General features: G+C 37.4%; 1 protein-coding gene across 4 annotated transcripts in view; it reads right to left on the bottom strand.

Moving 5' to 3' along the window:
- SPEF2 (sperm flagellar and cilia associated 2) overlaps positions 1 to 13216 on the bottom strand; it is a 162010-nt gene that overhangs the window by 109560 nt on the left and 39234 nt on the right. For all 4 annotated transcript variants that reach the window (XM_088796483.1, XM_088796482.1, XM_088796480.1 and 1 more), the window contains 3 exons: positions 10708 to 10896; positions 6300 to 6487; positions 1307 to 1475 (listed from right to left, as the gene is read on the bottom strand). In XM_088796483.1, coding sequence (XP_088652609.1) covers positions 1307 to 1475; positions 6300 to 6487; positions 10708 to 10896 — 546 coding nt within the window. The remainder of the gene's footprint in view (positions 1 to 1306; positions 1476 to 6299; positions 6488 to 10707; positions 10897 to 13216) is intronic.

The raw sequence follows: 13216 nt of genomic DNA, 5'->3' as shown, positions 1-13216 counted from the left end.
AATTAATATTCCATGAATCAGCAAAATGTGTCAAATACAATGGCTTTACAATGGAAAGAAATAGTTTTACATAGCTTGGTATTGTCAAAGAATTTTATTACGAAGCATTCTAAGTGGACACACTAGATCTAGTATATTCTACAACCATTCATAATAAATATGCCTATAATCCTGTAAGAGTCTAGTTACTCCTTAATAAATAATAATTCTTTTAGTAATACAAATACAGATTCATCCAATTAAAAGATGGTGTATAATTTCTCACAATCTCACTTTCTTTCCTTATCTTTCCATAAGCTTCTTTCAATAGTTACATATCAGTGCTATTTTACACATTGCCCTATTCATTGTCATTCATTCATTTTTTTTAATGCATCCTTCCAACAAACATTTATTGAGTATGTGCTAAATATCAGCAAATGATTGGGTCAAATCAGCTTTCCCTCTCTGTTTTTCATGTTGCACTTACCACCCTTCTGAAACTCATTCAATATTTCTAACAAAAAATCCCCACTCTTCATTTCATTGTTGTTGATCTACACAGACTTCTATCCAATGAAATTGATTTGTATTATTTGCATCCAACATGCATTGCACTTGGCCAAGCGTTCAATACACATTACCTTACGTTTCACAACAACAAAACAAGACCGGTATATTATTATTCCTATTTCATAAACTACGAAACCGAGTCTTTTAGCACTTAAGGGACTAACTGCCTATAAGGTGTCAGACAGCAGCTGGCAGTGCCAGTAATAGGTCCTTGGTCTGTCTAACCCCAAAGGCTTTTCAGCAGCTTTTCTAAGAAGCACAATTGGCACCTAAAACTTTTTTTTTTTAAATCTTTGAATAAAATATTGTTTGAATCTATGCTCCTCGTAAAGCTCAGACCTCCTCCTTTTCCATTTGCCTCCAAAGACAGTATACTATTTGGATAAATTTTAAGAGAAATACCTTTTAATAAGGGTTTTTGAAGCAAAGGTAGATAGCTGATACAAAGAAAAATGCTAATAAACAAGTTAAAACATTTTTAAAATTCTGAAATTTATCTGTCAAGGTAATGTATTACGTTTGATTTTTTTTTTCCAGACCACTCTTTTAATATTACTGGGAGTAACAGATAATAGATTATGAATAGTTAGGAATTTAAAATTCGTAGTATAAATACAAAGTAAACCCAGGGAAAATGCAAACATCAAATACCTATTTCTATTAATAGGAATGAAATGAAATAATATCACAAAATTGATGTTAAAGAAACACTATTTATTATGTTGAATTCTAATTATTCCATATTAGTTTGTACCTGATATTCTTCATAATCATTGTTATCTAGCAAGTCCCTTTTTTCCAGTTCTATAAGTTGTTGTTCAGAGGGTTTAGCTGGTAGATGCTTAGTATAGGCTTGCTCATATATGGGCTTTCCATTAAAAAACAGTTCCTTCCAATCATGCATCATCTTATGCGGAATCAGACTATAGCAAAATAATAATAATAATAATAAAAAGAGATGAATCAACGGTTAGTCAAATATACACCTTAAACCTTAATTTTTCTATTCTTAGATTTATTCCCCCGGGTCTGCTGTTTGAGACCAGGGATTCCACTTGCTATTATATTCCTAGTGGCTAATACAATGTCTGGAACTTGGTAGGTTTGAAGGAATGAATGTTACTTAAAGCCAGTGGTTCTTCAAACTTTCTTATTGACTGTGCACTAACAGAACAATATATCTAAAAATAATTAGAACTAGCATAATACTTAGGTTTTTGGATTCCTGGCTTTGATATTAAATGGCTGTGCAAATTAAGAAATCATTTAAATGTTCATGTCCTCCTATGCAAAATGAACAGACTGAATACTTTCCAAGGCCCTTTTAAAATGACAGTTGGTTTACATATTTGCAAATAATTTATAACAGAAAAATCTAATCTATGGTGATCTTATTGTCATTGCATATTTGGTAACCTTTAAAATTATTTTTCAGTACTTATTTCTATTTGAGTATGATGAATGACTAGGAGGTAATGAGACAGAGAAACGGGAAAACAGTTCCAAGGGGAACAAGATGTGCAAAGGAGGAAAATATATATGTGACATGATTCACATATATTTCTCTAAAAATAGTTGGACTAGAGCTTGAAATTACAACTTAAAAAGTAGTATTTCTTTATTACATTCTAATACATGCTAAGCATGGATTAATCTTGAAGACGTTATGCTAAATGAAATAAGCCAGACACAAAAGAATATTGTACGATTCCATTTATATGAGGTACCTGGAATAGACAAATTTGTAGAGACAGAAAGTAGAACAGAGTTTACGGAGGGTGGAGGAGGGGGGAATGGGAGTTGATATTCAGTGGGTATAGCATTTCAGTTTGGGATGATGAAAAAGTTCTGGAGATGGATGGTGGTGATGGCTGCACAACAAAGTGAATATACTTAATGCCACTGAGCTGTATACTTAATAATGTTAAAACGGCAATTTTTACGTTATGGATGTTTTGCCACAATAAAAAAAAGTAGTATTTCAATTAAATGTAAAACTTCACATATGATCATATGTTTTCCATTAACAAAATATTTGTAGTTGCTGAAGATTACTTTATGGAGATACAGGAGTTTAGAAATTAATAATCTCAGGCATAGAAATAACATCAGAATTATTGAAATGGCTTTGTCTTCTATAGTGTAGTAAATAATTCACAACTTAGGTATTGTTCAAACTTAATTTTACAGTTAGTCTATAGCCTACTATCTGAAACATTAATCATTTTGTTAAGAAGCAATCTTAACAAGTCAGTTCATGTAAATAGGCTGATACCAAAAATATACCTATGCTTAGGAAAAAAATGTACTGATAACATGTTAGTTAGCGAAGAACATACACTAAAATGAGTTTATCTTGACTGTCAGTAGGGTAGACTAATAAAATCTTAACATATATGTGTAATTATTGTATGCCATTGCAATTAAAAGACACTTAAATTTCAAAGTAAAAGCCCCCTTAAAAGATCTATGATATCAATACCTCTGGAACTTTAAATTTTTATGTCTTTTTTTCATTAAAGTGAAATGGTTTCATATAGCCAATATATTCTCTATATTAATTTTCATGAAGCATGATTTATAGAGTAATAAAAGACAGACTAGTATATGTCTCTGTGAACTATTACAATAATCAAACTAAATCCATATAGGAAGTCTGCAACTTATTAATAAGTTGTTCTCTGTAAGCTGATTTTTAAGTTACTATTCAACATAGAAATAATACTTATATGGCCTGAAAAGTAAGACAGTCGGTCGTCACCTGGTTTCCCTTATGCTGACCCAGCCAGTGCTACGAAGACTGTCTCTACAACCTCTTCCCTCAAAAAGCATTCGCAGTGCTGGAATCTGAGGAATCCCCTCCCACAGTCTTCTTTCCAGGCCCTTCTAGGCAGGTGTCAGGGGATCTTTGGCATCCCTGGACTGGCAGCTGTGTAACTCTGCCTTTATTGTCACACAGTGTTCTTCTTGTGTGTCTCTTCTCCACTTCTTATAAGGACACAAGTCATATATCTTTCATTAAGGTCCCACCTTACACCAGTATGACCTCATCTTAACTAATCATGTCTGCAATAACTCTATTTGCAAATAAGGTTACATTTTGCGGTACTGGGGGTCAGGACTTCAGCATATCTCAAGTCCATCCATATATAAACATCTATATACTGCATTTTTACATCCAATTTTTACATTATAGTTTGAGCTCTTCCTGATTCTTGGAATGACGAGTGATTTTTTTTTTTTTAATTGAAATCTACACATTTTGTATTATGTTGCAAGACTCTGGATCTTATATAAACCTTCTGTGTTAGCTGCTTTGTCTGATGTTGCTTAAGCAAGAGAAAGTGCCGTTGTGTTACTGACTAGTATGGATAGAAGTCCCCACCTGGTCTTCCTTGCCACCCAAGGAGAGGGTATCCTTGTTACTGCTGGGAGGAGGTGGCAATTCTGGTTCCCCATATGGTCTCCACTGCAGTGGGGGTGGCTCGTTACCACTGGGCAATGGTGAAAGTCCTGACCCTCCAATGGGCCTCTTGTAACAATACTCCAGCAGGGAGGGGTGGAAGACCATGCTTCTTACTTGGCCTACTCAGATCTACTGTGATGGGTGTGTTGGAGTTCCTTGTTACAGCCTCATGAAGGCAGGAGACCAGGCTCCCTACGTGGCCTTTGCTGGCAAGGGTGGGAGTGGGGTCTATTTTCTTCTGTGGTATTGGATGGAGAATGGTTACTGTACTGTCTGAAAGTTTTCCATCTTGCTAGGCTACTTTACTGGTCCTTTGGCTAGAGACAGCAGGTTTTAGTTGGGGCTATTTTTGTCGGCACCACTGGCATTTCTGTGTTCCCAGAATATTCAGCTCTGGGATGTGTGAGGCCAAAAGAAAACTGAGGAAGCTCAGCGCTGTGTCATCCTCGGGTCCCCAGGTCACTAGCCGGTCTGACTTCTCCCACCTTTCACATCCTTCTTGTGTCTGTTTCATGTATAACACCCTGTGCTTTGTGTTGTACTTCGTGGGAAGAATAGGGAAGAGGGCCTTGAATCTGTTTTCCCAGGGCACAATGGGATTTGCGTTGATGTCTTAATTTTAAATTGTGAGCCTTTATTTGTTTGGGGAAACCAATCTGCTTTATTCTGTACATTTTTCCCCTTTAAATGATCTTATTTTGTGTTTTTATATTTAAATCTCCTACTTTTACCTTTTGTAATAAAATCTATTTTTTTTTTAACCATTAAATGCTTTGCATCATTTTTCCTTTTAACCCTTTTATAGTTTAGCTTCCTCATATTTTTGTTCTTATAGTTTCCAAATTTTTGAATTTACCTTAATTTGAAAAGTATTTTTAAATGCTCACTCCTTAATCCCTTTCCATTTTCAGTGCTATTTATTTTATTTTTCTCAGTCTTCTACCTTATTAGTTTTATCTCCAAATGTCCTCACCATTATGTTATTTCATTTAGTTGTTTTTTTTATATGGCAGTGGGTCAGAAAAATGGCTATAGGGGTGAGAACTGTGGAGGATGTCCCTATCATGGATGATGTGATGGGCTGCTTTCCCCCTCACCTGTCTGACCCTGTAGATCATCTGGCTTTCATTCTTTTTAGCACAGGTTCTCAAGAAAAACTCAGTGTGGGTGACTTGAAAGGTACACAAGATTTGAATTGCCTTATCGTTGTCCTTGTAGAATTGCTTTCACTGAGATCTACTGCGATGCCATTCCCCATCAGCTTTGAGCTAAGGACAGCACAAGAAATAGGTCTATGAAGCCAGATGCTATCCTGTTTCCCTGAAAATAAGACCTAGCCAGACCATCAGCTCTAATGCGTCTTTTGGAGCAAAAATTAATATAGGACCTGGTATATTATATTATATTATATTATATTATATTATATTATATTATACCCGGTCTTATAGCAAAATAAGACCAGGTCTTATATTAATTTTTTGCTCTAAAAGACACATTAGAGCTGATTTTCTGGCTAGGTCTTATTTTTGGGGAAACACGGTATATATGCTTAAAAGACATTGCTGAGGACATTCTCCACTACTCTATTCAGTGTACCTTGGGTGAGGTCACATGAGAAAACTGCTGTTCTAAACTGAGTTCCAAGAAAAGTTTTGTATTTTGTAAAGAACTAGAATGGAAAATGGAAATCATGTAACAGATTGTGTTTCCCTTTTTGCTTTGGCCACCAGGAAGCTCAGATGAAATTTGCAGCTCAGTTGCAGTAACTGGCAAATCTATGGCTGCCTTTATAACTCTGTTTTAATTTATCCCTTGTTCTTAACTTTCTACTTTAATTTGGATTTTCCTTTGCTCTTATTTTGGCATATTCTTTATATTTTTTGTTTTCTGTTTTGCTTATAAATACTTTGCTTACTTTTAGAAACAAGGTGTAATGAAAATAAATAACATTAATTATTAGTAAATAATCTTTAAATAATTCCCGTCTTCTAAGAAGTTTCAAGTGTTTCAAATAAATTATCTTAGTTGTCCTAGTAAATCATAGAGAATCTAGACACAAAATTTAAATGTTAAAAAACATATAAATACACATTAAATAAGGCCCGTCAGTGTGTGAATTACATCGGTAATCAAGGTACTCTGGATCCCACTTCTTATCTTCCTTTCATAAAACATGTTTATCTCTCTTCAATTCTCAGCCTACTGTCCAGTTTACAATCTTATTCTTTCTCATTCTCTGTGGTGTCTCCATTGTATTAAGTATAATAAAAACAATACTTACTTATTTGTCAACATTCGATAGTCTGCCACTTTAGTGGACAAATCAAGTATTTGATCAAAAATATCAGCACACATTAAATAATGCTTTTTGTAACGAGCTTGAGCTCTTTCCACAGCAATTTGTTCATGAGCTTCCTTCTCTCGGAGGGCTTGTTCTTCAGAATCGATCTTGGCTTGTTTTGCCAAAGCCTAAGGTAGCAAAGACATTTTTACGTCACTGTAATTGTGCAATGATTCAAATGAAAATAATGTCTTAACTTCAATAACCAAAATGTGTCTAGATAGACTGAAACCTCCTTGTAGGCCAGGGGGAAAAAAAGTAAATAAAAGAGCATTTTCTCCTTAATATATTAAGTACTGAGTATGATGGCAAAGACAAAATTGGAAATATTCTCCTCTAAGCTTATCTTATCAGTGAAACACAGTGCAGAGAAAAGTGGCATAACCAGGGAAAGCCCATGGATTAATGACAAATTGGATTTTAAATGTTTTAAGAGAACTCTTGACTTCATGGGTTTCAAATAGTCAGAGGCGGGGATCACAGAGAAACAGGCAAGTCTGGGCCAGACCCCAAGCATAGCTAGCCTCTTCGTACCCATGTCAGGAGCCTTAACCTGACATATCTGCTCTGGACAATGCCCTTTGTCTTTTAGTGAGAGAGTTCTAGAATACCGATTTATACATAGAAAACATTTTGTAAACTCCCTGATTATACTGGCTTGAGAATATAACACATTTGCCAACAAATGTTAAATGTGCCTTCTGCTATTACATCCTTAATAAATTGATATAAATCATTCATAGAGACATCTATATCTGCAGTAAGTAATGAAATATTTAAGCAGTTTGCCATCACTCTCTGCTCAGTTTGCCCATTATTTAATTTAGAAAACCCCTTCTTCACACAAAGTACAAAGGGCAAACTCAGCATGACAAAATATTGCTTTTCAAATAGCTATCCCAGCTCCTTGAAGAATTCTGTCCTGTGCTAACATGCTCCAGAAACAAGACCTGCCTCTTATAAGTTAACCCAGTGTGTGTAAAATGGAGGTAAACTGGAGCCTTGGTGGAGCTGCGATGGAATTCAAGCCCCGGGTTGTGTACAGAAGTCGGGTATTAGCTGTGAGAGCTTGGGCAAATCATACTCTCTCTACACCTCTATTTCCTCAACGCAAAGCGGTGATATTAATAAGACTTGGCATTAACAGGAAAACTAACCAGATCATCTTGTGAGAGCAAATATTTCTTATCATGATAATATTCACAAATGACTAAATGCATGACAATGGACTGATATCGTCCATTGAACCAAATGGAAGGTTAATTTGTTTTGTGACTGTCATTTTATTTTGTTTGTTAGTTGTATCTTTGTTGGGAAAGGTGACCTCTAAGGTCAATCCTGTTCATTGGGCATGTTCAGGAAATACAACCGAATTTGTTATTTTATTATTTTGTAGGCTCTATTTTCATGGAGAAAGCATACAATTTAAGTAAAAGCTTTATGGCATGCTTCATGAAGTGTGAGTTCAGAGGAAAGAGGAGGCTGAGAGAGTAGGAGCAGTTAGATGAGAATTTATGGAGAGAGTGACAGTAGAATGGGACATGACGTTGGTGTACTACAGTGCCTGTAAAGCATGGGGAAACATTTAGGACATGAGGACACCAAAAGCTCGAAAGGAAAGTGGAATGTCCCCAGCAGGACAGAGCAGCTTTCCCCCCCCTCCTCCTCCCATGCCTTTCTTCCTTCTTTGTGGCCACCTAGCCTTCTACCTGTACCGAGCCCCCAACCCTCCCCTGTGCGAAACCCACCATAAATTTCCTGTCCCGTCACAGGAGAATGGATTGCAGCCCTAAAAAAAGAAAGGAGGAAAGGAAAGAGGAAGTCTGGGGAGGTAGTAAATCTCAGTGGTTATGAGCGCAGACTCTGGAGTCTGATGGCGACGGCTGTGCTCCAGGTTACACCACTGACAAGCTGTGTGATTGCGCGCTTTCTGCGCTTCGCTTTCCTTACGTGTAAAGTGCAGAAGAGGATGGTGTCCCTGTGAAGTGGCCATTGTGAGACTTATATATGCAAGTAATGAACAGTGCTCGATGCTTAAGTAAATGCTCCAAATGAATGTTAAATATCAACTTGTTTGTTTATTGTTAATGACAATGGTAGGTGGTACAGGAATTTGAAATCAGAAGCTGTCTTAATAGATGCCCTCTTGTCTTAAAGAGATTAGCAGATTTTATCTAAAAACAAAACAAACAGATGAAAACTGCTGAAGATAAAAAAACATGAGCTTTTTCTCTCTCTCATTGTGCCAGACATTGGCCTAACTAAGCTCTGGGAAAACAGAAGCAAACATGGTCGTTGTCCTCGTGGAGCTTTCATCCAGTAGGCGAGGTAGTCAAGAAGCCACACAAATAAAGGTATCATTACATACTATGATAGGTGTCACTAGGAAAAGACTGTGGCGTGTGGGGCTACATAACAGGGTCTTTGACCTCGAGAAGAAGCGGCAGGTGCACGGGGCCCTGGAAGATGATTATTAACTGGGGAAACGCACACGGGAAGACGGGGAAAAGTAGAAGGAATAACTTGTTCAAGGACCTGAGCGCAGACCAGTGTGGCCAGAGGCCAGGGGTGGAGGGAACAAGTTAGGAGCAGGAATCTGGTGGAAAGTAAGCCATGGATATTTGTGTGTGTGCGCGCGGGGGAGGGGGGGGCGTAGTGGCCAAATCTGAGAGTCCACAGGATTCCTCTGGCTGCAGAATGGAGAATGGTTTGGAAGAAATGAGAGTAGGGCAGGTAATTTGCATAACTTCTCTCTAATTTCCCCCTTTCTTCATTTCTAGCGGGTAATCAGAGTCTTTTTAACTCCTGCCTTAGGGAATTTTTGCAGGATGGAGAACTGAAACTGTTGGGGGCTCCTCCTCACTTTAAAAGACTAAATTCAAAGGCAAATTAATATAGGTTACTCAAAGGGGAAGGTTTTCAGAAAAGAGAGAAAGAGATGTGTACCCCGCTCCCTGGCAGCTCCTGGGGACAGCAAAGCCTCAAAGGGGAACCTGGAAGGGACCCACAAAGCCTGGGACAGCCTCCTCAGAGGCATGTGCTGCTGGCAGCAATGCGTGGGCTCAGGTAGCTGAGGTCAACAGACTGGGCTTGTGCCTGATGGCTGGAGTGTGTTTCCCTGAGGACTCGGCCCTGTGACCTGGGCCCTTTGTCTAATGCAGTAATCATACCCCCACCGTCTTGGAAGAGATTGCCTGAGGAATTAACATACAGGATAGAAGGAGGCCCAGGACTGACAGTCAATGTTTTGGAATTACAGAAGAATGTGCCTACGAAGAAGGCTGAGGCGGAGCAGCCAAAGAAACAAGAGGAAAACACGAGAGTATCCTCCACAGAAAGTGACCACGTCATCATTAATACTATGAATCTTAGTATATGAAATACATTAATAGCCTATGAGAACCATTAACAAACTTTAACATTTTTAATAAATTTAAAAGTACTTCTAGGATATCCCCCCTTCCCTCACCACAGACAATAACAAAACTATAATGATAACAATAAATTTTTTAAAAACTTCTTTCTTCTTCTTCACAAAAGTAAAGCAGTAGAAGGATAACGCCGTGGGGAATAAACTATATTTTGTTTAGTTCGTATGATACTGGAAAGAAAAAGTGAAGTGTTCCTTTGACAAATTCAATTCGACATTTATTTATGCACCAGCCACGGGTGCATCCAAACTGTGAAATCGGCTATCTGCAAGGGAGGGGTATCAGGGAGGCAGACACCTCAGCTTTAGGAAAAGGTAATGGAATGTAACTGTTTTCAGGTGCTTCAGAACCTCACAATGCTGGTCTCTGAGGCCCTAACGGGCCTGAGGGTCCCAATCCTCAGAAACCAACTCAAGATAATGTTTCTCAGCATAATGAGGCCTGTGCTGCTATACATATTATACTATCCTGCACTTAATTAACTGCGTTTGTGAAGCAAACATATTTTTCTAATAGGCACTTAGAAAAATTAGCTAAACACATCATTTCTAATGCAAGCAAAGGGCACTCAATCCATACAACGTGACTCTTGTCAAAAATAAAAATAAAAAAGGAATGGCACAATTATCCCGATAATTCAGCTTTTGAAGAAGACGCTTGAGATCAGTACTCACGCAGACACAAGGACTAGTGGGGAGCGTTAAATATTTGTAGAACCGAGACGGAATGTGGGTGATGTACGTGCTGTCAGTGTAATTATACAAAAATAAAAATGGGGAGAGAACACAGAGAGGCCATATACAAAAATTAACTTTGTTCAGTGATTTGGCAACTAAAGCCAGATTTGTTTACCTTGACTTGGTAGAAAGGATCAAAAGTAACCTTAAAAGATTTTTGTTAAGGGAGATATTGTTTACCGCTTCTCGATCAAGAGCATCCTGGAAATCCTTTAGTCGTCTTTCCTCATATTGTTTTTCTCTGAAAATCCTGTTTTGCCACAAAACTTCCTTTTCATGCCGAACGTGCATGAGTTGCACTGCGATCCTGCGCTCCTGCTGGGACTGTCGCATCAGCCGGTTAATCAGCTGCTCCTCCCGATAAGCCTCCTGCAGACACCATTGGAAGAGCCAGTTATCCATCAATGGGAAATCCATGTCTGCCCCTGGGCTAAGAAGCCTGTCCGTAAATAATGTGTAAGAGGCACAGTAGCCATCCACGTCAGTTTCTGCCATTTGATTTAAATTTCAACATGGCAAGAATCAAGTCATAAAAATAAAAATTCCCAGCAAAGGTGGTAAGCTTTTGGTATCTAGAAGCATTACAGTCTTGCAACTCCCAATTATTTTAAACGAATTATCACTTCCTTTAAAATCCAATCAAAATTACATTAGGTGATTGTGTTCAAGGCTTTATAAACAAGGGATATAATTCTCAGTGTATAAGTATGTTTTCAGAAATTTGGAATTGTGCTATAGGTATTCTTAACATAAATACTAGTCATAAAAACAAACACAGACACCAACTGGCTGAAGATGGAAGAGCTGATTAGTTCCCAGTGGGGACATCTCAATACCTGTGTAAGGAAAGTCTAAAATCTGATAGAATGGGAAGGCTGGAGAAGAGGCTAAAGGGAAAAGACCCACTCTTTATTTTAGAAAATTCTAATGGTTGTAATCTGGAAGAGAAATTAAATGCATTCTCTTGGCTCTCTTTAAGAGAATTAAAGGGGAACCAGAAAGTGAATAGTGGAGAAAACATTAACATGGGAATCAGAGGCCCTGGCCACTGCAGCCAGTTGTACCATTAATTGGTCGTGTGGCCTTGGGTAAGTAACTCGAATTTTCAGGGTCTATTTCTTGACAGATAAAATGAGGGGTTTAGGTGGAAGATGATCTCCAAAGCCCCTTCAACCTCTTTCACTCTGTCTAAACAGAGACCTCATGTGGAAGAAGGAGGTAATTAAAGTTCTCAAGGTGGGAGACTAAGAAGACCCAAGTATTGGAGTTGTCCACTCAACAAACCGATTATTCAGGAAGAAAATCTGGTATCATTAAAGACATTGCTTCACATCATCTCTTCCACTATAAGATTATGGGAGAAATACTGTATATAATTTTCAGAATCAGGACACAAATAACAATAACACTCTGTGGTAAACACCAAAACGTGAACCTGGGAATTATATAAAATGCAGATTAAATGCAAGTTTAACTGAAAGTAAATATGAATTTTTTTCTGTTAGTAACATATATCAGATAAAAAGTAAAATTATGAACAACTTTGAAACACACATCTCATCTGATTATAAAATTCTAGAAGCTTTAATGTTAATCATTGTTTCCTTTTGAGATCCAATAGTGGAGGTGAGGCAGAATGTAAAAATGGCCACAAGTTCTTCAGTTTTCTTCATCCACAGCTTTGCAGTTTTATCCTGAAGATATTCCCATCAAAAAAGTAGAATCTATTTCTCCATTCCTTAAATATGGGGTTTGGGATGACCATTGACTTGAATTGGCCAATGGGACATTAGTCAAAAAACAAAACAAAACAAAAAGAACAAAATAAACAAACAAACAAAAAACAGTTGGGGTCTAATTTTCTTAATTCTCTTGTGACACCTGCCACTACCACCACATTTTCTGGTCTGCTAGAGAATATGCCGGGAAAAGAGAGAGAGAGAGAGAGAGAGAGAGAGAGAGAGAGAGAGAGAGACAACAGTCTTCCCAGCTGGACTTGATGAAGCTCTCATAAGTCAGCCAGCCCCAGCCAACTTACCAGCTGACCGAAACCATCTGTGCAACGCCAGCTAAAATCAACAAAAGGACAACACAGCTGAACATAGCCCCATCTGTCTACCACATTTTGAGGTGGTTTGGGATACATGAGGGGCAGCCACAACCATATTTTAAAAAATATATATATATATAACCTTGATTTATTATTTCAAGTGAATTCTATATTAAATATAGACTATATTCTACATTTGGCTGTGTTTATAGTACAAAGCAATTAAGTTGTAAGATGAGATCTGGTAGATATGTTTTGATTATTGCTTGGATGACAACGCATTATGATTAAAAAGGAGAAAAGAAAATTACTGTTGACTAGCTGAGTCAATACTAGGTATATGAAGCTTCAGTATGAAAAACTATAAAGTGTATTAAAACCTGCACGCAAAAGTTGAGTAGAAAAGACATTTTGTTTTTTGGTTCCATTGCACAAGTAGTTCATGTTTTAGAAATATACTTTTTCTCAAAATTTCATTAAAATGTGGGATACTTTCTCATAGAAAGGTCTAAATTATGCTTAGGTGCTCAGGACAGCTTACAGATGTCTGTTTAACCCATAACATAGATGAAATATTCTATACAAGTATATGCAATGAATAAAATAAGAGAAGTCAATTTCTCTTTTAATTATATGTAA

Source organism: Rhinolophus sinicus, chromosome 3 (genome assembly GCF_057876585.1).
Source record: "Rhinolophus sinicus isolate RSI-liver-muscle chromosome 3, RSI-T2T, whole genome shotgun sequence".
In the NCBI taxonomy this organism is placed as follows: domain Eukaryota; kingdom Metazoa; phylum Chordata; class Mammalia; order Chiroptera; family Rhinolophidae; genus Rhinolophus; species Rhinolophus sinicus.
The sequence above is the reverse complement of the archived record's forward strand: the minus strand, read 5'-3'. Positions and strand labels throughout refer to the sequence as shown.